Source organism: Tasmannia lanceolata, unplaced genomic scaffold (assembly GCF_043159265.1).
Source record: "Tasmannia lanceolata isolate RefF3 unplaced genomic scaffold, GAP_Taslan_0.1 ptg000011l, whole genome shotgun sequence".
Classification (NCBI taxonomy): domain Eukaryota; kingdom Viridiplantae; phylum Streptophyta; class Magnoliopsida; order Canellales; family Winteraceae; genus Tasmannia; species Tasmannia lanceolata.
The window spans coordinates 11,933,087-11,959,995 of NW_027518688.1; the positions used below are offsets into that span (position 1 = coordinate 11,933,087).

At 39.2% G+C, this 26,909-nt stretch overlaps 1 protein-coding gene across 1 annotated transcript in view; it reads right to left on the reverse strand.

The window, feature by feature from the left end:
• The window catches only part of MRL1 (Pentatricopeptide repeat (PPR) superfamily protein), an 87,671-nt gene that overhangs the window by 14,147 nt on the left and 46,615 nt on the right, over window positions 1-26,909 (reverse strand). Inside the window, exons 15-18 of the mRNA XM_077390402.1 lie at window positions 21,204-21,435; window positions 21,000-21,095; window positions 11,978-12,026; window positions 10,614-10,707 (exon numbers count right to left, since the gene is read on the reverse strand). Coding sequence (XP_077246517.1) covers window positions 10,614-10,707; window positions 11,978-12,026; window positions 21,000-21,095; window positions 21,204-21,435 — 471 coding nt within the window. The remainder of the gene's footprint in view (window positions 1-10,613; window positions 10,708-11,977; window positions 12,027-20,999; window positions 21,096-21,203; window positions 21,436-26,909) is intronic.

Consider the following 26,909-nt stretch of genomic DNA (forward strand, 5'->3'; position numbering starts at 1 on the left):
GGCAATTTCAGCATCTCATAACATAACGAAGTACATCCCGTTTCTGATGTGGCCAAAAGTACTTTGCTGAAACAAGCTGGAGAGTTTTCTCACGACCGAAATGACCTTCATTATGTATCTCACCAATCACCTTTTGCCGAAGAGAGCAATCCGGTACACATAAGCGATTTCCTTTGAAGAGAAAACCATCACATAAGGTGAAATCAGCAAGCTTCTCATCTTGAGCATATGATATGAGTTTGGAGAAGTATTCATCCTCCATGTATAGCTGTTGGAATGAGTCAAAGCCGAGCACACTAGTGCGCATGGTATTGAGCAAGCTTTTCTTTCGGCTGAGAGCATCGGCAACCTGATTTTGTACACCTGCCTTGTGCTTGATGTTGAAGGTGAAATCTTGAAGATATTCCGCCCCTTTTGCACGCCGAGAATTTAGCTTTTGTTGACCTGAAATATACTTCAATGCTTCACGGTCAGTGTACAAAATAAATTCTCTATGGATTAGGTATTGCCTCCAATGCTCAAGTGTGCGAAACAAGGCATGAAACTCCAAATCATAGGTACTATATTTGAGTTTGGCACCATTCAACTTCTCACTGAAGAATGCAATGGGACGTCCTCCTTGACTTAGAACTCCTTCTATGCCGGTTCCGGATGCATCACAATGAACCTCAAAAATGAGATCAAAGTTGGGAAGCGCAAGGACCGGGTCTGTACATAACTTTTCCTTAAGTTGTTCAAAGCTTCTTTGGGCTTCAATGGTCCACTCAAAAACACCTTTCTTCATACAAGAAGTGAGTGGGGCAGCAATAGAACTGAAGTGTGCAATGAATCGTCGGTAGAAGGAAGCTAGGCCATGGAAACTTCGAACTTCATGCACGTTTATTGGGATTGGCCATTCTTGGATCACCTTGATCTTGGCATCATCAACTGAAATCCCTTCACTTGAAATGTTAAATCCAAGGAATAGGATTTGTGGCACCATGAAGTAACACTTTTCAGGGGCTACAAATAAGCGTGCTTGCCTTAGCAAGCGTAACACATCTTGAAGGTGCTGCAAGTGCTCATTAGTAGTCTTACTAAAAATCAAAATATCATCAAAATAAACAACCACAAAACGTCCAAGATACGGCTTTAGAACCTGTGTCATGAACCTCATGAAGGTGGAAGGTGCATTAGACAATCCAAATGGCATGACTAGCCACTCAAATAGTCCATCTTTGGTCTTGAACGCCGTCTTCCATTCATCTCCGGGCTTGATTCGGATTTGATGATTTCCACTCTTTAAGTCTAACTTTGAGAAGATGGTGGCACCGGAAAGTTGGTCCAAGAGATCATCAAGACGAGGGATCGGAAAGCGGTATTTGATGGTGATTTTGTTGATGGCTCTACTATCAACACACATTTTCCAAGTGCCATTTTTCTTCGGCACCAAAAGGGCTGGAACGACACATGGGCTGAGGCTCTCCCTTATGAAATCTTTTGTTCAATAGTTCCATGACTTGCCGTTGTAGTTCTTCATGCTCCACTGGACTCATTCGATAGTGAGCTAGGTTGGGTAAAGATGCACCAGGCAGCAAGTCAATTTGGTGCTGAATGTCTCTCATGGGGGGAAGGCCAGAGGGAAGGTCTAATGGAAATATATCTTTAAATTCTTCCAAAAGAGGCTTGACTTGGTTCAGAATGATTGGTGCAACCACATCTCCAATATCGGACTTGTTAAGTAAGATGTATATAACACTAACCCCTTCCATAGCACTCTTTACATCTTTCATCACAAGAAAATTAGAGGATGGGGAGTTTTCAACCAAAGGAGTTTGAATTGGTTCTTCACTAGGTGCTAAAGTAATCTTCTTTCCTCCATAGTCAAAAGAGTAAGTGTTGCGATACCCGTCATGGATTGTTTTCTTATCAAATTGCCATGGACGGCCAAGGATGATATGACTACAATCCATAGGTATAACATCACACCATATCTTGTCAAAGTAGATGGAAGCAATAGAAAGATTGACAAGACAACGTTTGGAAACGGTTACCTCCATACCTCGCTTTAACCAAGACATCTTGTAAGGGGTTGGATGTTCTTTCAACTCCAATTTCAGCTTGCTTGCCGCCGTCTTAGAAATTACATTTTCACAACATCCGGAATCAATGATTAATCGACATACCTTTCCAGAAACGGTGCATGCCGAGTGGAAAATGTTGTTTCGCAACCAACGATTTACAGCTTCTTGTTTTGGAGTTAGAAAATTTTTCCGCATCATAAGGAACTCACCGGTATCGGCATTAAGCACTTGCTCATCCTCCAAGTTACTCTCATCATCCTTTGGGTCAATATCAGTTTCTTCCTCATCCGAATCATCAGATTCATTTTCCACAAGTAATGCTTTACCTGCTTGTCGCTTCCAACAATTGCTAGCACGATGTCCTATCTCACCACATGAATAACAACGCATACCGGTTGTAGAGCTTTGACCGGTATGAGGGGGCTGATTAGAACCCTTGGGCGGGGCAGAGGCTTTGTTGATCCTATTGGTGTGTGAACTTGTGTTTCCGGCTTTGGTGGTGCCAACCGAATCTTGAACTGCTCGATTTGTGAAGGATGTGGCTTGTTGCTTTCGAGAGCGCGAATGCTCCACCTTGAGAGCTCTTTGGTGTGCATCTCCCAAATCCCAGATGTCAAGAACATCAAGGGTATCTTGAATATGAAGTTGAAGGCCTCCCAAATACTTGTTCACGAGCATCTCCTCCGGATCTTGAATATTGTTGCGAATTACCAACTCATTGAATTCATTGGTGTATTGTTCCACCGATCGCGTACCTTGCCTCAAATTTTGGTACCGTTGGTACAAATCCCTCTTATAACCTTCGGGAAGGAAGTACTTGCGGATCTTGTCCTCCATCTTTCTCCATCGAGTGATAGGATCCTTACCGGCGGAGTGGCGGGTTTGCTTCTCATGTCTCCACCAAGCTATGGCCTTGCCTCGGAATCGCATGGCAATGATGCCAACACGACGCTCTTCCGGGACATTTCTATGATCAAAAACTTCATTCACAAGTGTTAACCAATCAATGATTTCATCAGGGGAATTAGTTCCTAGAAATTCTGGAATGTCTCTCTTGATTGCCTTTTCCCAATCCGGTTCTCGAACACCTTGTGTGTGGGGTTGAGGGTGCGTACCTTGTCGCAAAGATTGAACACTTTCTGAAGAAGAAGAATCATCATTGGTTCTTCCGGATCTGGAATGGGGTGGAGGATTGTTTGCTTCAGCACGAAGACGTTCAACTTCTTGAGTCAAATCATTGATTTGTTGTTGCATATGCTGCTGCAAGTTTTCAGCAAGTGTGTGTACTTCATCCAAGGGGATTGTTCTACCACCTTGACGTCGGGCTTGTCTTGGAGGCATTGTCCTCTCCTCCAAAGCTCTGATACCAAAATGATGCAAGTTTCTCCAAGGCTTCTTGGACTAAGGATTGGGAGAGTGACAGACACACACTCAAATGCTCAAGAATTCGGATTCAAGAAAAACAGATTTGCGCAAGTTCGGTAAAATGAGCGTATCTCCCTCTATATAGGTCGGAATGACTTGATTCAAAAGCCAAAATTTTAAGGACTCAAAGATCTACAACTTTGCTGACAAAAGTTTGCTCAGAAAAATACTAGAAAGGGCTTGAAATGGTGATGGAAGTGGATGAATGCGAATGGACAGGTTTCTGGAAATAGAGCGGGGCAAAATAGAGAAAGATAACTTCAATGGCTGCTCTTCTAGGTTGCCAAGGAAGATAGGTAACATCAATTCTTCTAGATTGATGGTTGCAACTCTTCGATGATGCAAACAATAGGGGAAAGCTCCTACTCTTCAAGGAAGGAGTGAAACTCTTCTAGGTTTCATGGAAGAACTCTTCAAGGTTCAAAGGAAAATGCACTAAGCAAATTTTCATTCAAATATTCAACTAACTCCGTTACATATGTTTGATACTCTTTAAATAGAGAAATACATGAGAAAATTGGTTCAAACTAATCCACTAACTAGTTTAGGGACTCACATACCTCATTAATAGTTTAGGAATTCTAAACACATTAACTAGTCAAAGCTAGCAAACACAGTCTACCAAAATAGCTATAACTCTTCAACCACTAAGCCAAATTAGGACCATGAATATCTGTTGGAAAGATAATTCAAAGACCTACAACTTCCTAGTTAAGCATTTTCTCTGATTCGTCCATCTAGAGGTCCAAAAACGGACTCCAAAAAGTAGTCAGACTCATTAATGCGGGACTCCAGCTCGATCAGTGTGTCCATGGTGGTCTTTATGCTTAATGGATTCAAGTTGGACATGGGCCTTGTGTTGGGCTTGGATGCGGACTGACCTTCTCACTTGCTTAGGATGGTTCATCTGGGCTTCAAACTTGTCAACCTCATGGGTGTGGGCTGCATCACATAGTGTTGAGACCGAACGCAACGTCAGCGACAGTTTTATGGTCACACGTAGTCAAAGGAACGAAAGCTGGCGAAGGACATGAGGGAACCAAAAAGTGGAAATGTAAGCACTGTAAGAAGGTTTACACTGGGAGTTATACAAGGGTGCACACACACCTTGTAAAAGCACCAAGAGGTCAAGGTCAAGGAATAGCATATTGCAATGTAGTTGCAAAAGACAGAGAATTACAAGAGCATATCAAAAGCCAAGTCCAACGAGCAGAGAATTTACCCGGGAGAGTGCCACTGAAGAAATCACGGTTAGACATGCTTGGCAAGTCTTCCAGCTCTAATGCGACTTCTTCAAGTAAGGTTGTTGAATCACCAATTGGCATGTCTTTTAGAGCAAATGATAGAGACGATGTTGATCATAAAGTGCTGCGATTCTTTGCCGCCAATGGGATTCCCTTTAACGTCCTCCGATCTCCATGTTTTCAAGAGATGATAAATGCTGCCAATTCTGTGCCTGGATACAAGTTGCCTTCTTATGAGAAAGCAAGAACAACTTTATTGGACCATGAGAAAGAGAATGTAACAAGAGATCTAGGTGTTCTAAGAGAAAAATGGGCTGAACATGGGCTTTATATTGTCTCTGATGGATGGACAAACGTGAAGAACAAAGCCCTAATTAATGTACTGACATCGAATATATTTGGTTCGATGTTTCTCTATGCGCACGACTTCTCTGCCGTGGAGAAATCAGGGAAAAACATTGCAAACTTTTTGTTGGATGCCATTCAAGAAGTAGGGCCTTTGAATGTTTTGCAAGTGGTGACAGATAATGCAGCCAATTGCAAGCTTGCTGGGACAGAGGTTAATAAAGTTTATCCCCACATATTTTGGTCTCCTTGTGTGGTTCACACTTTAAATCTGATATTCAAAGACTTGACCAAGCATAAGCACCTAGGTTGGATTGGAGAGACTTACCGTTCCTGCAAGGATGTCGTCAAATATATTACCAATCATTCGCAGGCTCTTGCTATATTTAGAAGCAATTCGAAGTTTGAGTTGCTGAAAGTTGCGAAGACTAGATTTGCAACTCATTATACTACACTTAAGAGACTTCTTGATGTAAGGGAGGCCTTGCAAATGACAGTATTGCCAGATGCTTTGAAAGATTGGTTGAATGCTTGCACCGACAAAGTGATGATAGAGAGGGGCGAGATGACAACTACTTGTATAGTCTCTGATGAATTTTGGACGAACATAAGATTGGCATTATTAATTACGAAGCCCATCTATAAAATGATTAAGTTCACTGATCAGGAAGGCTGTCTAATATCAGAAGTGTACGAAGGCATGGACAATATGTTAGGACAAATAAAAGATAACTTGAAAGATGTGCCTGACATGTACAATCATATTCATGGTATTGTGGTGGAACGATGGGGGAAGATGGATGTTCGAATGCATGCCTTGGCTCATGTACTCACTCCAAAATATTATGACCCTGCATATCTCAATATTCCAGCACCAGGCGATGGTAAACGAGTCACCCCAGGTATGTAATTGTTTCTCGTATTGTGAATTTTCATAATGTAATTGTATTTATCTTCATTTATGTTGCCGACTGATTAATTATTCAATTTTATTTTTAGATAGACCCTGAAATCATGGATGATGTTTATGAGGCAATTAAGGATCTCTCCCCTGATGATGAGATGAGTGGTACGATTAGACCTCAATTATATGATTTCATAGGAAGGGTTGGAAGGTTTTCTAGTAAATTTTCCAGGGAGGATGCGAAAGATCCCATGGTGTCTGTGACCAAATGGTGGAACTTTCATGGAAGTCATGTATCATAGTTATAGTCAGTGGCCATCAAAATTCTCTCACAGCCTATCAGCACATCTTCTGCAGAGAGAGTGTGGAGCATGTATAGCTTCATTCACATCGTGCTGATACCCTTGTGTACATCCACTCAAATCTTCGACTCCTATCTAAGTTTAAGTTCTTTGTTTCGTTTTTGCATGTAATAATTGTTTTTCATTACTTGTCAGATTATTTATTTAATTTGGAATCTATTATTTAGATATAATGCGGCTGCATACAAAGAAGGACCAAATCGGAAATGGGACATCAACCCAGAGCTCCCAGTTATGGATGACTCCTCAATCAGAATGGAGGATATGAGATGGAAGGATCTTCGATGATGATTTCCTTAAACCTTCTACATTTCATGCGTCATCTCAGGCATTACCTTCAAGTCCTTCACTCACTATTCGTAACTTAGACGACAATGACAAAACTGCAGGATCTGGGACTCCAAGAGTGGTCAACAGCTCGGAACATGAAATTAGACGACCATTCAACACTCAAGGTCGTATTACTAGTTTCCTGGGGCGTGGAGAACGTACAGGGGGAGGTACAATTTCATACTTGAAAAGAAATATTTAAAATTTTTAACACTTTCAATTTCCCAGTGAAGATATTAGTCTTATAAATATTAATTCATTTATTTAAACTTTTCCTTTACAGAAAATGTAGAAGGAAGAGGACGAACTGATCTTGTTTATTCGAAGGGAAAGAGAAAAGCCTAACTTTATTTCTTTTTATTTGAAAATACTGGAGAAATTCTGTAATAATTTTGATATTAGGCTTTTTGGAAACCGAATTTTTTGTTTAATGGTGGAGTCCTGGGCCTCCTGGCTCCTGAATGATATAATTTCGGTATTTGGATAATCATGTTTATGTTTAATGGTGTACAGTTGGATGCTTAGATTTTGATTTTCAGGTATTTTTCCTTAAATTTTATAATTTATTAATTTTTTATCGTTCTCCGGCGACTCCCTGGCGAAAAATCAAATCTCACTCCCAACCATCCCCGGAACCTTTAAATCCCGCCCTGGCAACCTTGGTTGGATCACATTATCATTGAGGGCATCTCTCTCAGACTCTCAGTATTGTTAGATCATTAATAACTCAAATATTTTGTCCATTCAGCTGGTTGGGGCACCAGAAGTCCTGTTTGGGATAACCTTGATACAAACAAATTGTTGTTACGGGGGTGGGGCTTTTCTCCAATTACCATCACCATTATCCAATTCCGATAGCAAAACCAGAGATGCATTGGTCTGATACCTAGAAGTTGCAAGAGATGGTGAGTTTTTAGGCGACGTCGATGAAGCATCAGAATGTCGACAAACATCCGACTGAGAAATAAAATGCTTACACATGAAGATTGACATTCGAGAGAGCATCAATAATGAATTTATGTCAGTGATCCACTGGAAAACACGAATAATAAAGGGAGGAAGTCAGAAAGTTTTACTAAAGAGAAACACCAATTGGCTGCCTCCGGTATCGGTTTTGCGTCATTTAAAATGTCCAGATGCAGTGATTTTTATGACGCTCGTTCCCATTGACAGGAATAAGCTCGTCATGATAGTCGGACTCTGAATAAATATGCAATGCTGAAATCATCAGTGTCTCATAAAACCTATGATTTGTGGACACGGGCACAAGTGTCGCGTGTCGACACGGACACGGAGTGTCGGACACGGCAAACCCCCAAACTTTAGAAACAGGGACATGGCTTAAGTAGAAAGTATATGTAATCATGATTTGTGGATATGGATTCGTGTGTCCAGTTTCGACACATATACGAGTTGTCTAAATGAGGTAAACACAATATTCAATAAAAAAACAGAATATCACACTTGACACCGTACAAAAACATGTCCACATACCCACATTAAGTCTAACACTTCCAGCAATACAAGAAAAAGTGTCCAAAGTAGTATCGACGCGTGTGGACACACGTGTCGTGTTGGATACAGCAGGACACGTGAGTTGGCAATAAATTTGAAGTGTCGGCCAAATCATAGCATAAGACATTTCAAGTAATATACTGTTAAAGTATACAAGATAAATAACACCTTTCTCCAACAGCTTAAGCTTTTGGAGAAGTTGGTAAATTAACATGGTATCGGAGCAAAATGGTTCAAGCTAGATTCAGAGTGTGCTTTGATAGTTGGTATGAGATTGGTATCAAGTGGCAGATCAGAGTAGGTTGTGAATGCAAGAACTTGTCAAGAAGCTATGATACAGTTGGTGTCTGTGGCATAGTTGCAGCAAATTGCAGTGTTTGTGGCTATGGTTAGTGCATCTCAAGTGCATTTGGCAGTGCACAAAAGAACGGGAAGCGCTTTCAGTTGTGGTAGAGTTGGAAGGAACGCGAATGTTCGCCAAGTCATGGCACTCTCTGATTGTTTGTAGGTATCGACACAAAACCTTCCGCAGCATTTGTAGGCCCCGTCAGAAAACCATCGCCTAGTTTGGTGGAGTCCGAGAAAACCATCAACGTTCAAGATAACTCCTGGAGATTTATAAAGCAGTGGTTGGCAGAACTTGAGGCAGTGTGGTATGCAGTAGAAGTCAGAATGGACTAATTGTCAAAGTACCAATGGCAGCTGTTTTGAAGATTGTGAAGTCATTGCCATTGTGGAACTGAGCTTCGCAGAGTGCTCAGTGTCGACGAAAACATCGACGTAATCAGGTGGGAGAGTGTCACGGGGAAACAGTTCGGGGACGCAATCGGTATTAAAATCCAAACTCGCCTCTTCTCGTTGGGTCTCGCAAAGTTGTCGCTAAGAGAACGTTTGGTGGGCACTCCTGGTTAAGCTGGTTGGTTGGCTAATCCCTTATAGGGGAGTTGGCCCCGTGACATGCTGACCCCTCTCCCGATAGGCCTAGCAGGTGTAGGCCGGAACCTTGGTGGTTTGCTTGTGAGTTGCAAGAGGACTTGCTTGTGCATGTCAGACACACAGCAGGAAATCATACTACAGCTCATGTGCGTGCCCTAAGGGAGCTTTAGGTGCGGACTGCGAGTTATCCACAGGGATGCTCTAGTTTCTTTGGTCGAGGATGGGGGCTAAAGACAGTGCATGTTGGGTTGGGTTCCCACATGCATTGCACGTACGTACCGGTGCAGGGGGCTCGCTATACTATTTGCCTTCTGCACCGCGGTGTGTCTTGTGGGTAGCCCAATCTTTAGGTCTTCCATGAGTTCATGCTGGGGAGACCTCGGTTGCCCTCCCGAGGTGTACATCTTGAGGATCAATCCACGGGGTATCTTGCTCCTTGGATGACCAAGCCTTTGTGCTTGGCGGATTAGTGTGTTGCATCGTCATGCCTCGTACTCGATGGACTTTGCATTGGGCTCTAAGGCCTGATGTTCGATGTACTCGTGATGTTGGCTGATCACGAGTGGGCTCAGAGTTGGTCTCGGCATGTCTAAGCTCAATAGCTTGATGAAAGGTTTGGTTGCCATGAACAAAATATCTAGAAGTGCATATCAAGATCTTGGCCAAGTAGCCTGTTGAACGGCTCAAAGGCTGTGTGCACATTCGAAACATCAAGGGGTGTTGGGCATGTAGGGCCTTCAGAGCCTTGCACAGTTGAAGGCTTGCCCTAGCATACGCACATGTTTGGGCTATTCCGCTGCTAAAACATTAGGCCCGTGAGCTTTTCGAGAAGTTGGTAAGTTAACATGGTATCAGAGCCAAAGGTCTCGAGTTCAAACCTCCCGGATAGCAAAAAATCTACATGCGATGGTCGGCCCAAAGTGGGACCACATGTGCCACGTGTTTGCCAAGTGGGCCACACCTGCGAGGGAGTGTTAATGTATACAAGATAAATAACGCCTTTCTCCAACAGTTTAAGCTTTTGGAGAAGTTGGTAAGTTAACATAGACCATGAATTTAGTATATGGATCATAAACTCGCTTATGTAAGAACGGTAACAGAATGAAACAGGTTATTATGTTTTGATATTAATTTTATTTTGAATTATTATTTTCAATAGTAACAAATACTGGTTATGTGACAGTTTTTTGTATGCCATAAAATGGTAACCTGATGCCTTTATATAATGCTTGCTCCAATTATTATCCACAACGTTAATATCTGCTTTGACTACAAACCTGATTTGACTCCAAAAGATAAAATATGATTGCACCGTCATTATACAAGAAAAAGATCAGTAAAATAGTTGAGCATAAGCTTCAAAACTCAAAACTATCTCCATTTCAGAAAATAAAATTGTCGAGAATTGTTGATAATTTAAAACATAAATCGCCTGCTCTGATTGATTTTCTATAATAGACATTTATAAATGGGAGAAACCTTTTCTTACCTTCCAGCGAGGTTAACTGTTTTGTCTCCTTTAGGGGACATAACATGGGTCTTTTCTACAGGCAGCAAAATGGTTATATTGGGCAACCTTGCTCCTGTGCAAACATAAGGGAAGGCATCAATGGAGAAAAGTAGTCAACCAAGAAACTATATGCAGTATAATTTATCTCCAAAACAACATTTTTTTCTTATATCCAATCATGGTTTTAAATTTTGGTTTCGGTACCGGTTTCGCCCACCGAAATTGAAATTTTGACAGAAATTTCAAAATTTCGGCCGAAATCCAGCAAAATAATAAAAACATTATTTTATTTGATACCAAATTTCGGCCGAAATTTAGGTAATTTCGGTCGAAATTTCAGTAAAATAGTAAATTAATTTTGAAAAACAGTTTTTTGGGTGAAATTTTGGGGAAAAACGAAATTTCGACTGAAATCCGAAATTTTGGACGAAATAAAATACCATTTCAGGTATTAGTGATTTCGGTGTCAGTCTCCACCGAAATCTGAAATTTTGGTGGTAGAAATTTAAAACCATGTATCCAATTAAGAAAGACTTAATGTTGCTTATTAGCGGAAAGAGAAATAATGAGACTTGAGAGTGAACTGCAAAGGCATACACAAAATCATGGTAGTTAGAACTTAACCAAGTGGATAATTTTGGTAACGAATTGAATATTGGCATTGGTAAAAGATTGTTGAGCCCAACAAGAAAACTACCAATTTAATCATGCACGCAGGTTTTCTGTTAAATTGGCGAAATGATGATCGGCAGGAACCAAAAGTTAATTCCTTGTTTCAATAGATTATGGAATTATTATTATTATTATTGTTAATACTATTGGGTCGAGTGATTTTATTTCTGTAAATTTAGAATAAAGCATAAATTCTCAACTCCAAACTTATAAGGTTACCTTGCATCAAAGTATCTTCATTAATTTTTTGTTTCAATAGTTTATGGAATTATTATTAGTAGTATTAGTATTAATACTATTTGGTTGAGTGATTTTATTTTTCTTTTAATTTAGAATAAAACATTAAGTCTCAACTCCGAACTTTTAAGATTACCTTGTATGAGTATATCTAACTGTCTTCTCTCAACTCTAAAACCATTACCTTTCCGTGTTTCCCAAATCTATCTCATTCATACACACATAATATTTTCCTTTCTTCGAATTTTCATTTATTTTACTTCTATTTTTCCATCACTTTTGATTATTTTCGATTAAATTCTTTGGATGTCCCAAGACAACTGAGTTAGGCTTTCCTGTTTTTTCCATGTTGATGGAGTAGTTTTAAACAGTTAAAGCAAACCATCTTAACACAAAAAAGTGAGGAGGTCATGCATTTCTGGAGGCAGGGTTACCAGCAGCAAGTCGATGTTTGAGACCTTTCAAAACTGTTAGGAGGTACACCTGACAAGTTTTTATATATAGGGTCAGTAACTTGCAATTTCCAAGTAAAGAAAGTAAAATTCCTCTTTAAACACTAAATGTGAATAAATAAGCTTGCAAAATTTTCAAAGTAAAGAAATGGGGAGAAAAATACACTGATTCTTAGTCATGTTTCATGCTAATTGATTGCAGAACTTTATTAGAAGGGGTAGGCGACAGTTTTATAAAATACCTTAAAAATTAACTATATAAATTAGCTATATTGTAATTGCAAATATGTGACAGTGACAAGCACAAAGCATGACAATTAATTCAAATAGAGTAATATTTGTTTGAAACATGATAGTCATTTCGACTAATAGAAGTATCCAGGAAATATACTGTATGAGTTTCAGTATTGTTCATGTCAGATATGAAACACTGAGTTTCCAAAAATATCAGGGTATCAAAGGGGCAGCACTATGGCAAAAAAAATGGTTCAATTATAACAGTATGACACTACATAAATCAATCGCTCCACATCAAGTTGTGAATGGGACATGGAAAACTTTCACAAATGTAAACATGTCAATCCCTACAAAGAGATTTTATATGGAAATGTCAACAAGTATTGTTTCCTTCATATACAACCTTTTCGCTCTTACGAACTGTGTAGTCAACATCAAAATTGTAAGCCCAAGGGTCCACTCTCATATCTTGTTTTGATGATTCTACACATAATTGATTGTGTTTTTGAATACTAATCAATTTGCTTTGAAGTGTTGTGTTTAAGATAGGATTGATCATTGAAGAAACCAACACACAACATGGTCATGCTTGAAGATGTACCCAACAAAAGAGTCAAAGGAGCTAAGTGGAGCTCACATCATCTCTCAAGCAAGCATACAAAGATGGAAGATCAACTTGAAGACCAAAGCTAAAGAGAAATTGAAGGTTGCATAGGTATCATTGTACATCTCCTCTCTGTAGATTTTCAAGTCAAGGCAAAGTATTTTCAAAATGTTTTTCAAAGAACACTTAAAGAACTTTAAAGGTTTAGTGAATGATTATGTGGTGGACCAACATGTTGGGACCCTCATAAACATTCCATAATTATCATAGGAGTTGAGTTCCAAAAGCCAAAAAATCAAATAAGCAAAAAATACAAAAACTGCTGATTTTTTAGGCTTCTCGGAACTCCGAGATTTTTCTCGGCGAGATTTTTCTCGGAGCTCCGAGCTCGGAACTCCGAGAAATGGTCCAGTAGCTTCTGGCCATTTTCTCGGAACTCCGAGAAATGGTCCAGTAGAATATTTTGTTCTTCTGGCCGTTCTCTCGGAATTCCGAGAATATTTCTCGGAACTCCGAGAATGGTCTTCGAAACTCCGAGAACCTCGCGACAGGTGAGAATATAGCCGTTGGGATTTGAATAAATTTGTGATTTTTGTTATTGCCACCCCCAAACGGTCATATTCTATAGAGAGGCTATATATACAACATCTAGAGGATTCATTTCCTCTCTCTTGATGATTTGAAAACCTCCTTGAGCATTAAAGAAAACTTGCAATCCATTTTTGCTTAAGATTTTGTTTTTCTTCCCACACTTGCCTTGCACTTGCATATTTCTTGAGTTGGGATATTTAGAGCTTTCACTTGCAACTACCATCATTGAAGAGCAATCAAGGGTCTACAAAGAGCATCAAGCTTTCAAGAAGAAGCCAAGCTATTCAATCTTCATTTCTTGCAAAGGTGGCTAGGGCATCCTACCTTAATACCCTAGGGAGCACCGCTTAGAACTCGGCGGAGAAGGAGAGTCTTTTGTAAAGGTGTAAGGGCATCCTTATTTAATATCTCTTGGAAGTGTAACCGCCTCGGAGCCGGGCATCGTGGAGGTCTCCAATAGTAGAAATCCTTAAGGACGATCTTAAGAAGAGTGGAGTAGGGCTTTGCCCGAACCACTATATATCGGTGTGTCATCTCTCATTTTTGTATTTTCAATTCTTGTTTTTGGTTTGGTATATCTTTTGTTTTCAATCTTACTTGCACTAACCAAAAACCTAATTTAAAGAAGAAAAATTCTAACTAGGTTCACAAGTAATTTTCAAAAGGGATAATTTAGTGTTAAAATTCAATTCACCCCCCCTCTTGTTTATTTCAAAAATTCTATGAGTAAGGAAGATGGAATCAAAGGAGAGATATAAGCAAATTGATTGCCATATTGTAAGATAACATATCCTGGTTACATAGTGAGATTATTACTAACTTCTTTCATCCATGAAATTTCTACTACAGCTACAGGTTTTTCAATATACCCGTACTTAACATCAACAATACTCCTAGTTACTGTCTTTTGCTTATTTGCTACCTGATTTAACAGGATTCCTTCCAATGAATAGGAAATACCTAGACGAAGATCTCTTTCTAACAGGATTCCCCAACCAAATATTTTCAATTAGCTGATAATGGAAGTCACTGCTCTTTACACATTTCCACCTCTACTATACTGAAGGAATCATTTTCAAAGCTAAAAAAGGACCCCGATTGGGGTTTATGCATCAAGTAACACACTCGATTCACAGGATTAGTGTCGAGACAGGATAAAACTAGGTAATGGAGACCTAAAATAGGACTTCGATAATCAACTAACTCATTATTGATTTTTTAAAGAACTGATATTTTAGTGGAAGTGTGGGATGACGCTTAGCTAAGTTGTCGATTTTGTTTTGTCTGGTGTTAAGTTTTGGTCAGTGAAATGGAACGTTCCGGTGTTTTGGCTATTTCTGCGTTTCCTTTCGGAAAAGACACTATGACCAGAGATATTTTTTTAATAGTTGGAAAGTTCTAAAAAATCTTAAAATCAAAATTGCTAGAACAACAATTATATGAACTAGATGTTAAAAAACACATTTTATGATTTAAAACATTAAATGTATTACAACACATCAAAAAAATTACAAATTACATTTCATTGCTCAAATGCCAAACGTACTTATGTCTCCTAAATCCTTGTAAGGGCTGTCATAAGAAGGATCATCATACTCAATGAAGTGGTACCCCTCGTCATCACCACCAACATCTCTAGAACATTATCAAAATTGACGTCCCCATCTTCGTCGTCCACAGCAACTTCAGTAGGATCTTCAACATTTTGCCAACAAAAATCATCTAATGTGAAAACAACACAGTAGGATCTTCAACATTTTGCCAACAAAAATCATCTAATGTGAAAACAACACTGTCATCCTCTGCGATCCAATCCATCAAAATCAAGGTGACCGAGACTAATTGGGTCGCTAGCGGTTGATGATTTTCTCTGTAAATTCATGAAAACAAATTCACCACCTCAAATGTGTTTAAACTTAAATATAAATTATGAATATTAAGAGGTGAGAACATTAATTAAAAATATTATATCATTCTAGAAACATTTGATTGTAATGGACAAACAATAGGTCTTCCAATCTCTGATGCCCTAACTTGTTGCTCCTTGCAGAGTAGATGTGTTCGAAAGTACTCCAGTTACTTTCACATCCTGTCGCGCCACATGTTTGATTTAAAATTCTGGTGGCAAAGCTCTGTAGTTCCATGAGACATCTTGTTCTTATACCTCCCAGCAAAAAAGGGTGGCTGAAAGAAATCTTCACTTTCTTCTTGATATGGCTCGCTCCCTTATGTTTCATATGAAGGTTCCTAAATTTTATTGAAGTGATATTGTACTCACAGCTTGCTTTGTAAGTAATCGACCACCTTCTTCTGTGCTAGATAATCAAACTCCATTCTCTAGTGCTACATCCTTCTGGAAATCCATTTTGTTTGATCCCACGAATCTTTAGTTGTGTGTGTTGTTCAGAAATTATCCTCTAGCTATAAGTAAGATCCTCGTGCTGAAAAATGCATTTTTCTTAATTACTCGCGTACTCAAAAGGGGTATAAGTGTTACAGTCCCACCTCACGCAGGGTCTTTGTTTCTGCGGGTGTTACCTTCTTTGAGACTTCTTACTTTTCTGACTCGACTCAGAGGCTGACTTCGACACCAGTCTGCCTCTTCGCATAATTTCTTCCTCTTTGGATGTTTCCCCTTTTAAATTGCAGGTTTATACTCGCGGCCCTTGAAGGATTTGGTAGACTCATCAAGTTGCACCTACCTCCGATCATCCTCCACCTGCTCAATCGCCTCCCCAGTCTAACGGTTCTACGTGAGATAATTTGTCATATATTTTTCCTTTTGAATTAGTTGTTGATGATTCTCCCATTACTTCTAGGACTCGTTCCCGCACTGTTGAACATCCTTGTATCATATGATCATATTTCTCCTTCATATCACACTTTTCTATCCACCTTGTATTATGTTGTTGTGCCTAAATCTGTTGCAGAAGCTCTAACACATCTTGGTTGGCGTGCCTCCATGGATGATGAGATGAATGCTCTTCATTCAAATGGCACTTGGCAGTCGGTCTCGCTTCCGTCCGATGCTCAACTGTTGGTTGTCGATGGGTGTTTTCTATTAAGTATTTGCTGGATGGTATAGTTGAGCGTTTGAAAGCCCTCTTGGTTGCAAAGGGTTACACTTATACATTTGATGTGGATTATACTGAGAGGTTTTCTCCTCTTCTTAAAATTCGAATCTGTTCAAGTTCTTATTTCATTGGTTGTAAACTGTGGTTGGCCACTATGTTCGCAACAAATTTCACATGCATGAAAAAGATAATCACACACAAAATAAATTGGGATCAAATTTCACTCTTGTCAAAAGAGGTTTTATTAATTTTGGTAGGGATCATACACTTCCGGCTCTATTGGCCGTTAATTACATTTCTTGAAGAAGAAAACACCTCTGATTATCCATCAAGAGGTTCCCTATCAAAATACAACTTTTGTTAATTATCTGCTAGAAAGTTCTGATTTTTTGTTAACAGCGCCTTTCTGGTGGAATTTCTTTGTTCTGGTAACTTTCTTCAATTCCCCAAACTTTCTTCATCTTTCCTTCGAGGAGCCGTCATCTTTATCATCCTTCTTCTGGAGGAGAAAGGTCTTCTCCCTTTAGGGAGTCTCTGGGAAGAGATCCTAAAGGGACCTTTAGAGAGTCTCTGGAAAGAGATTCTAAAGGGATTTTCTTCTTTCTCCCGAAGGAGAAAGGTCTTCTTTCTTTTGGGGGGACTACCGTCTTTATCTTTTGGAGGGAAACCGCTGTCTTTATCATCTTTCTCTTAGAAAAAAAGGTCTTCTCCCTTTAGGGAGTCTCTAAGAAGAGATCCTAAAGGGACCTTTAGAGAATCTTTGGAAAGAGATTCTAAAGGGATATTCTTCTTTCTCCCGAACAAGAAAGGTCTTCTTTCTTCTGGGGGGGAACCGCCGTCTTTATCTCTTGGAGAAACCGCCGTCTTTATCATCTTTCTCCCGGAGTCTCTAAGAAGATATTCTAAAGGGACCTTTAGAGAGTCTCTGGAAAGAGATTCTAAAAGGATTTTCTTCTTTCTCCCGAAGTAGAAAAAGGTCTTCTTTCTTCTGGGGGAACTGCCGTCTTTATCTTTTGGGGGAAACCACCATCTTTATCATCTTTCTCCCGAAAGAGAAAGGTCTTCTCAGGGAGTCTCTGGAAAGAGATCCTAAAGGGACCTTTAGAGAGAGATTCTCTAAAGAGATTTTCTTTTTTCTCCCGAAGGAGAAAGGTTTTCTTCTTGGTCTCTTTTCTGGAATTTTTTGGGAGAAGCCTGCAAAGAAAGACAGAAAAAAAAAGAAAGAAAATCCCGTTAGACAGTTATCTCTTCTCACATTTCTTTCTTCTCCTTCTCCTTTTCTTCACATTGCTTTTCTTTCGCAAAGATTTGATCCTCTTTGCTTGGCTTTTTCTGGCCAGGATTGGATCCGTCCCCTTTGCATAGTTTTTTTCTCGCCAGGATTGGATCCGTCTCCGGATACTTTCTCAAAGGGACTTTTCTTCTATTTATAGAGATTACTTAGACTAGTTGGTTACTGCCAACTCATCCCTTATCTTTAATTTCACGATTTTCACTTTCTTTCTTTTTAGAGCCATTGTGGGTGCCACCTCATCCCTTATCCGAGATTCCACTATCATTTCCTCTTTTGTGGGGAGTTACGTAACCTTTTTTTTAAAGTGGGTGAGTCTTGCGAAAGTTTAAACTTTAGTAGATTTAAGAATTTTCTCCTTTTCATAGTGTTTTTTTTTTGTATATCCCTTTATTTTAGGGATAGCATAACGTAATGTGTAACCACTCTTTTCTTTTTTATCTTCTTTTTTAATAAGGAATTTTACTATTATGCCCTTTTTGTAAAATTACGGGTCCAACACACTATATCAGTTGGATGTGTGGAATTCTTTTCTGTATGGTGACCTAACCGAACCTCCTGGGTATGCTGCTCAGGGGGGAGATGAGATCGGTATATTGTCTTCGTAAAGCTCTTTATGGTCTGGGTGATTTAGTGAGGCTGTTAAGTGTTTTGGTATGAAGCAATGTATTGTTGATCAGTCAATGTTTAATTCTCACTCGAATGCTGATGGATATATTTTCTTCATATTCTATGTGGATGATAATGTTATTACTGGAAATAACAGGACATGCATACAAGACAAGCATACAAAAGCTAAAATAATTTCTTCAAACAGAGTTCTACACCAAGGATATGGGTCATCTCATGTCTTTTTCGGGAGTTGAGGTGGCCTATTCTTTTCATGGTCTTTCCTTATCTTAGAGTTGGTATGTGATGGATATCTTAGAGGAGATAGGATCCTTGGGACCGAAACTTGCTGAGGTACCAGTGGATCCTAATGTGAAGCTCTATCCAGATTAGGGGAAGTAGTTGGAAGATCCAGGGACCCATTCTAACATCTCCTTTGTGGTAGGTGTGGTTACCAAGTTTATGAGTTCTAAGCGAACCTCTCGCGAACCTCTCACTGGGTGCAGCTCTTCAAATAGCTAAATACTTGAAGAGTGCTCCCACAAAAGGCTTATTCTATAGAAGACATAATCATATGATGTTGGAAGAATACACAAACGCAGACTGGAAAGGATCTACAGTAGATAGAAGGTCAGCTACAGGAAATTGTACCTTTGTTGGAGGGAATTTAGTATTGTGGCAGAGTAAGAAAAAAGAAGTGGTTGCTAGATCTAGTGTGGAGGCAGAATATCGATATACGTCTCACACATATGGGGAGTTGACTTGGTTGAGAACTCTTTTTCTGAGATTGGTGTTTCTTCCTCATCTCCTGCGTCATTGTACTGTGATAATAGGGAAACTATTCATATCGCCTCAAATCCAGCCTTTCATCAAGACTACGCATACTGAAGTGGATTGTCATTTCATTTGTGAGAAACTCCAAAAGGGATAAATATGTACCGTGCTTACCTGATCTCTGGAGATCAATTAACATATATTTTTACCAAACCATTGGTAAAGTCTAAGTTCAGTGATATTTGTAACAAGATCGTGTTGTATGACATATACAGTCCAGCTTGATAAGTGTTAGAAGGGTTAAGTAATACCCATTTAAGGGTATTTTAGTCTTTCTGCTTGTACAACCTAATATATATATATATATATATATATAGAAAATGGTTTCTGCACTCGAGCGCAGATGGGTTATCTACGCTCGAGCACAAAAGTCTCTCCTCATTCGCTGTTTAATGTAGGGCCCATAGCTTTTACAAAGGAGAAATCATATTTTATAACAGACAGTTGAGCCCTCCGTCATATTAATTGAAAAATGACAGTCGAGTCCCTCCTCAAAGAACAAATACGATTCTCTAAAATCTAGGGTTTTTTTGTTCTCTTCTCTTCTCTCTCTCTCTCTCTCTCTCTCTCTCTCTCTCTGGTTTCTCTGGTTCGAGCTCTCTCTGGTTCTCGCAATTCGATCCTCGCTCAATCGACATCGAGATTCGATCTCCGTCGTTGATTTAAGGTTTGTTTTTCTTGCTTTAGGGTTCTCTGCAAATCTCTATGGTATTATCTTTCTATTTCTTTGGTTAGGATTTGTTTTCTTGCTTTAGGGTTCTCTGCAAGTCCCTATGGTATTATCTTTCTATTTCTTTGTCAGTGTTTCTTTTTTTGCTTTAGGGTTAGGGTTAGGGTTAGGGTTAGTTTGTTTGCACTAAAATGGTATAAGCAAGGAGATAAAAGGGCTCGTATAACTTGGGACTCGACAGTCATTTCCTATTTAATACAAAAAAATCTGAGGGTTCGACTGTAATTTCCAAATTTTTTATTCTCTTTTGTAATACTGAGGGGACCCACGTTGTGGACGAATGAAATCTGTTTTCTCGCTCGTGCGCAAATAACCTATCTGCGCTCGAGCGCATAAACCCTTTTCTCATATATATATATATATATATATATATATGTGTGTGTGTGTGTGTGTGTGTGTGTGTGTGTGTGTGTGTGTGTGTGTGTGTGTTATTTTTGTGAGAGGTCAGATCATCGACTCTCTTCTCAGCCGTCATACTCTCTCTTCCGCTCTGTCCATTGTTAATGGGAACATTGCTTGCTGCTACTAGATCACCCTAACTCCTCCTTAACAAAGTATTCAGGGATAATCTGAGTGGATAAGATTTATGAGAAGTATAGGAAAGGTGAAGAACAAAGGGAAAATATACGGATAACTGTACAGAATCTAATAAACAAGACGATTACCCTAAATTACTTATTTAACTCAAGCTCATAAACGAGATGACGCCTCAATTACATATTTACCTGTTATAGTCAAGAAACTCATCAGAATAAAAGTATCGAGTCTAAATAGCTCCACATTCACCAAAAAGTTACCTCGATGCTTCAAAATAGAAGTTCTATAAACAAATTTTAAAAGAGAGCAACAGATAGCAGGGCAAAGTTCATAGAGTCCATGAACAAGAAATACGGAAGATGAATAAATCGAAGGTTTATAAGGTGAAAATTCTATAAAACTTAGAACTAGAACATTAAATATCGACACAGAAGTAATATCTTTGTCATTCAAAAAAAAAAAAACTTTATGCTAGTTTTTTATTTATACAGGCTCACCTCAGCAGTACGAATCTCTAACTTTCTAGAATCAACAATTATAGGACTTCCTTTCAAGGACACGCATGGAACAATTCCGTGTGAAGCAGCAGCCTCCTGAAATTCAGTGACAGTTTTAATTGGCATTTATGGTAATACCATAATGTCGAAAAGAACTAATTAGCTTAAGAAAGTAAAATATATCTTTTCTTAGTTGCTCAGGACCTCGAGTAAATAGAAAGAACGTGGGTCATATTCTCCAAAACCATCCAGTAATGAACACAAGTTGGATCTTCTTGAAGCATCCACACTGACTCCCAGATTCTCAAGAAGTCTATTTCTCAAAGAAGTATCACGTGGGAACTTGAGGCATCCCAAGACTTGCGAAAAAACTTCCACCGATGGTACAAAACCCGCTGCAATTGTTTCGCGATAAACCATTAATGCCCATGATGTCCTGCAGATAAACAGGGTTTGGATGTCACTGAGAACAGAAAGTTTCATCTATGACTTCAGCCAAGCTTCTAATAAGATAGAATGGTAATGGGAATAAGAGATGAATGATTGAACTACAATTAAAAATATCCAAAATGGACTACAGAACAAAAGTTAGCAAGAATTTCAACCTTTGAGAACCAAGTTAAGCAAATTTCCAAAATTTGAAGGACTATCCTTTTCTCCAATGCAAATCAGTCCATTATTGGGTGTATGTTCTTAAGTGCCTTGGAATCGCTTTGGTATTCCCAGACTCATTTACAAAGCTTGACAGCCCAAAGGCCTGTGTGGGGATAAAGAGACAATCCTTCAATGAATAAATCTGGGTTTCGGTTTCGGGCGAAACTGAAACATTTCAGTTTCGAATGAAATTTTGGGACGAAATCTTGTAAAAATTTCACCAAAATTTCCGATATTTCACTGAAATTTCCAAAACTTTTCACCGAAATTTCCTAAATTGTGGGTGAAATTTTGTACTTCACCAAAACGTTTCACCGAAATTTCCGAAACGTTTTGGCCGAAATTTTGTACTTTTCCAAAACTATGTGCATTTCGTTTCATTTTCTGCCGAAACGGAAATATTTCTGCCGAAACGTGACTATGCCATTTTATTGAGTGTATAAAATGAAAACAAAAGGATTTTATGGTACGAGTAAGCTGATCAGTTTTTTGGCTGGGTAGTGTTAACTAATGACTTTTGGGGGAGACTGGAAGACAATGTTTAAGACATGAGGGGGGCTATATGAGTGGCTTGACATGCATTTGGTTATCTAATGCCCCTAGAATGTTCATGTGACTGATGAACCAAATCTTCAGGTTCTTCATTGGGTGTGTACTTCAATGACATACTAATTTACTGTCATTGTACCACCTTATGAATTTACCAAACATCAAGGAAGTCTTGGAGGTAGATTGTGATGCATCTCACGTGGACATTGGAGCAGTATTGAGCCAGGGATTTTCTATAGCTGTCCTCATTGAAAATCTAAATGACACCAGACCTCTATACTCTGCATATAATATTGAATTATATGCCATTATTCAAGCTCTTCCAATAGAAACATTTGTGGCGGGAGGTCCTGTCTTAATTTCTGCCCCTTTGGAGGGTTATCTCATTGTTGAGGCATTCAAAGTATTGTTTAGGGTTTTTCCTTTGTTAAGTAATTTATAAGTGTTGTTTAGGGTTTTTCCATTGTTACGTATTTATTTTCCATGTGCCAGGACGGGGTCTGAGCCATTAGCATGTCCTCCAAAGCACGTACTATCTCTATAAAGAAGGAATTTTACTTTCTAAGGCATGGCACTTTAGAAGGTTACGCTGCTCTCTCTGGAATGAGGGGGTGTACCCTTTTTTTATTTTAAGACTCGCCACCTAGGAATCACGGGTCCTAGCTTTCGAAACTGAAATGTTTCCGTTTCCATGATGACCGAAATTGAAACCGAAAACAAAATTTAAAACCTTGGTTACAAAGCCAAAAATTGTTAGGCATCAGCCCAGCCCGATCAGGGGATCGGTCTTTACTGGAGAAGGGTTCCGCTCACTATTGATTTATATCATGATTCCATGGTTTATTGCAAAGATGGAGTGGAAAGGAGAGAAATTAAATCGAATGTAGTGAGTCCCACATGGACACTTGTGAGTGTCAAACTCTAATGCTAGCGGCCATTTGATATTCAAGATCTGATCGTCCCAGCTTCCGAAGAAGCTGGTCCGAATGGACCAAAGTTCTCTAATCCGAGGGTTGAGCCTCTACCTGCATGCAAGCGGGGGCTCAACTCTCTTCGGGTACTCTTCTAAAGGCCAGTAACCATTTTCCTTACGACGATTGATTCCCTCTTTAAAGTAAAATGACTGATTCGCTATTCAAGTCTAAATAATTGACTATCTTTTCAAGAAAAACTAACAAAAGGAAACTATTATTAAGGACCAAGGTCAGGCATTAGAGGAAGCTCCGCAATAGACTGATATGATTCTTGTAAATGTTCTATAACATGACCGGCTACCGGATATGGAAGTTGTTACGCTATTGAGGTTTCAAGGTCAGGCATCCGTATCTTGTGTCATGCACAAAATGGAGACTCCACAATAGACTGATATGATTCATGATTTCGTATAAACTCACTGGACCAGAACCCTTATAAGGCCAATGCCCGAAGGGAGTAACTCTTTCCAATCCCACTCAAAAGTTGACAAAACGGGAAATCACGGCTACATAACGAATATAAACAAAAGAAAGGTAGATGTTATAGCTGCAGGACGAATACTAGGGGGAGTTGTTTTGTTGGAGTCGCACTCCTCAACAAAGATGATCCGAGCTAGCTAGCTGACCGGGATCCTTGGCTTCTTGCTGTGTTTCTCGTTCTTGTCCTCTTTCCATTGAAGACTTTTTCTTGTTTCTGTACTGTCTTTTTTTTTTTTTTTTTAAATGGTAGCCAAATTTATTGCAGATGAAAAGACCGAGATGGTCGGAGTACAACTTAGAAAGAAAAAAGAATACAAGAAGCTACAAGATATGGCTAAATAATAACGGAGGAATAGAGTCAAAAAGGGCCAAAGACTCCTTATAGACACCTTCCCAAGCTAACCCACCCGGCACCGAATTTGCGGATCGCAACACATGATGGAAGATCATAGAAGACGATCTCACCCAATCAAACATCTCATCAAAAAACCTGTCAAATCTCCACGGATGTTTCTCCATTTTGCTTAACCAACGGATCACATTCATGGAGACCCCTTCTACCACCACATTCTCTATACCATCACTAGACAATATTTTTAATCCTTGGTGAACTGCGCGCACCTCTGCTTCTGAGGCATCCGCCTCACCAATGGGACCGGCGAAAGCCCAAATTACCTCCCCTATTTCATTTCTCAATACTCCTCCAATCCCGGCTGGGCCAGGATTGCCCAAGCTAGATTCATCAAAGTTTAGTTTGAGAAAGCCTCTGGGAGGAGGGGTCCATTATGGAACTATCTTTTCCTTCTTTTCCTTGTTATTGCACAATCCTTTCTAATCTTCCCATAGGGCATAGGCAGAAACAAATTTGAAACTTGGAAGAATTTTAACCCATGTTACATGGATTCTTCTAAATGGGTGAAGAATCCATGTCAGACAAGTCTCGGATTCCAATACTTCAGGATTCTCTAAGACACTTGTAGATCTCCTTTATCTTTATTTTACTAAATGTGACCACAACTTTACAACTACCATATGTTTTGAGTTTTACCCATCCCAATAGCAAGTTTCTTAAATGGAAATAAAATATTATATCTACTTAACCTATTAAAATGTTCAACATATTACTTCTTACATTCATATTATTATCAAAAAGAAAATTTGAAAATCGATTAATAATATTTTGGCAAATCCACAACTAGTCCTTTTTTTGGTTTTCTGAATCTGACACTTGATACCCTTGTCGGATTCCAACACTCGTATCTGTACTGATGCAACATAGATTTTAACCCATGATACCGTCAAGGCAATTACTTTTAAGGAAGAGGAAATCCGAGCTTTTAGAGGATCCATCAGAAACCCTTGTGTTTCTTTCTTTCCAAATAACCCATAATATGGCTAGGAAGAAAATATTCCATAATAGTTTGCCTCTTTTATTCCAAGGAGTTATCGACCAACCTTCTAATAGATCTATGAGCTTTGCAGGAAAGACCCATTGTATAACAAATCTGCAAAGAAGTTTGTTCCATAATATCTCACGACCTTGCAGTGTAAGAAGATATGATCCACGGTTTCCCCAGCTTCTATACAAAATGAAAAATGATCGACAATAAGGATCTTCCTTTTACGCAGAAAATCCACCGTTTGAATCCGTTCAAGAGAAGCTGCCCACGCAAAAGTGCACACTCTTGGAGGAGCAAGGAATGACCACACTCTAGCAACCATTGAGGATACATGGTTAGCCACTAATAGGTGATAAAATGATTTGACTGTGAAATCCTCAGAGGTATTCCAGATCCAAATCTGTTTGTCTTCACCATCCTGTTTTATGTAACCCTCTTCTAAATTCAGGTTTCCATATAGCAGCCGCATTCCTTCTTTCCATGTTGTGTATAACAAACCCATCTTTTAGGCATGGTTTGAAATTTTGGTTTCGGCATATATTTTGGTCCTAGCCGAAACCGAAATTTCAGCTGAAATCCCGAATTTAGGTGAAGACGCTCGAAATGTCGTTTTTTTGGGCCGAGATTTCGGCTAAATTTTGTAACGGAATAAAAAATTAATATTTTTTTATGAAATTTCGCCAAAATTACCGAAATTTCCGAAATTTCGGTCCATTTCGGATTTCGGTCGTTTCGGTGTCGGTGTTAACCGAAATCCGAAATTTCGCCATGCTTTTAGGGCAGCATTAGCGATCAACACCGGGAACATATCTTTTAATCTCCGATCTGAGCACCATTTGTCTAGCCAAAAACGAATCCTATCCCCTGAGTAGACTCTCAATCTGACACCTACATCAAATCTGTGAACAAATCGCATAATATCCCCCGAGTATACTGTATATTTTGTCATTAATTACTTCACCCCAAAGGGCTTTCTTTATTTTTTTTTTGGGACTATGTTGTCTCTCTTTAATGCTTAGAATGTCCTCTCAGAGTGTCTTTTCTTGTCCTCCTTAAATGTTGGAGTTAATGCCCTATTTATATAAATGAGAGGAAAAAGACAAATACTTCCTTTTAGTCGGTCCAATCGGACAAGCCGAAGGCAGATCGAACGCCCACAATTTCAGTTAGCTTTTTGAATGAAGAGAGAGAGTGAAAACGATTTTCCAAGGAGAGGAGTTGCTGACGAATTTTGGAGATGGAATACTTCCAAAATTCGTTCAGCCCTCTCTTTAATAATAAAAGTTTGGTTTGATCTTCCCCTTGTTTATCTCTCCCAATTCCTATCTAATATGAAGACTAGTTGCATTAAGACTCCTTGACGAATTGGGATTCTTCCCAAACGTCCATGGCATTGTGGGGACGCTCAAGAAACCTTGGGCAACGTCTATTGAAGTCTCTCTCCAGCCGTTGTAGCCTTATCTCATAAGACTTGGTGTTGGAAACAAATTGCTTGCTTTGTAGATCCTACATTTTAGCAATTCTCATCCAAAGAGGGGTTTTAGTGCAACTCAAAGTCCTTGAGCAATTGAGAATGTTTTTCCCAGCTCTCCAACTGTTTTAGGCATGTGGTGGGCTCCACCAACCTTATCCAAATGTGTAGTCCTATCTCGATTCCCAATTCCATTCCAATTTTGCAACTTTTGCAAAACCGGTTTGGAATAACTATCCTCATTTGGATTTCATATTATTATACATATTATTAATCATACTAATAATGTATAGTAGAGTATAATAAATGAATAATTAATTAATAATTAATTATCCATTTAATTAATTACTAAATGGCATCCAATGGGAGTTATTTTGGCTCC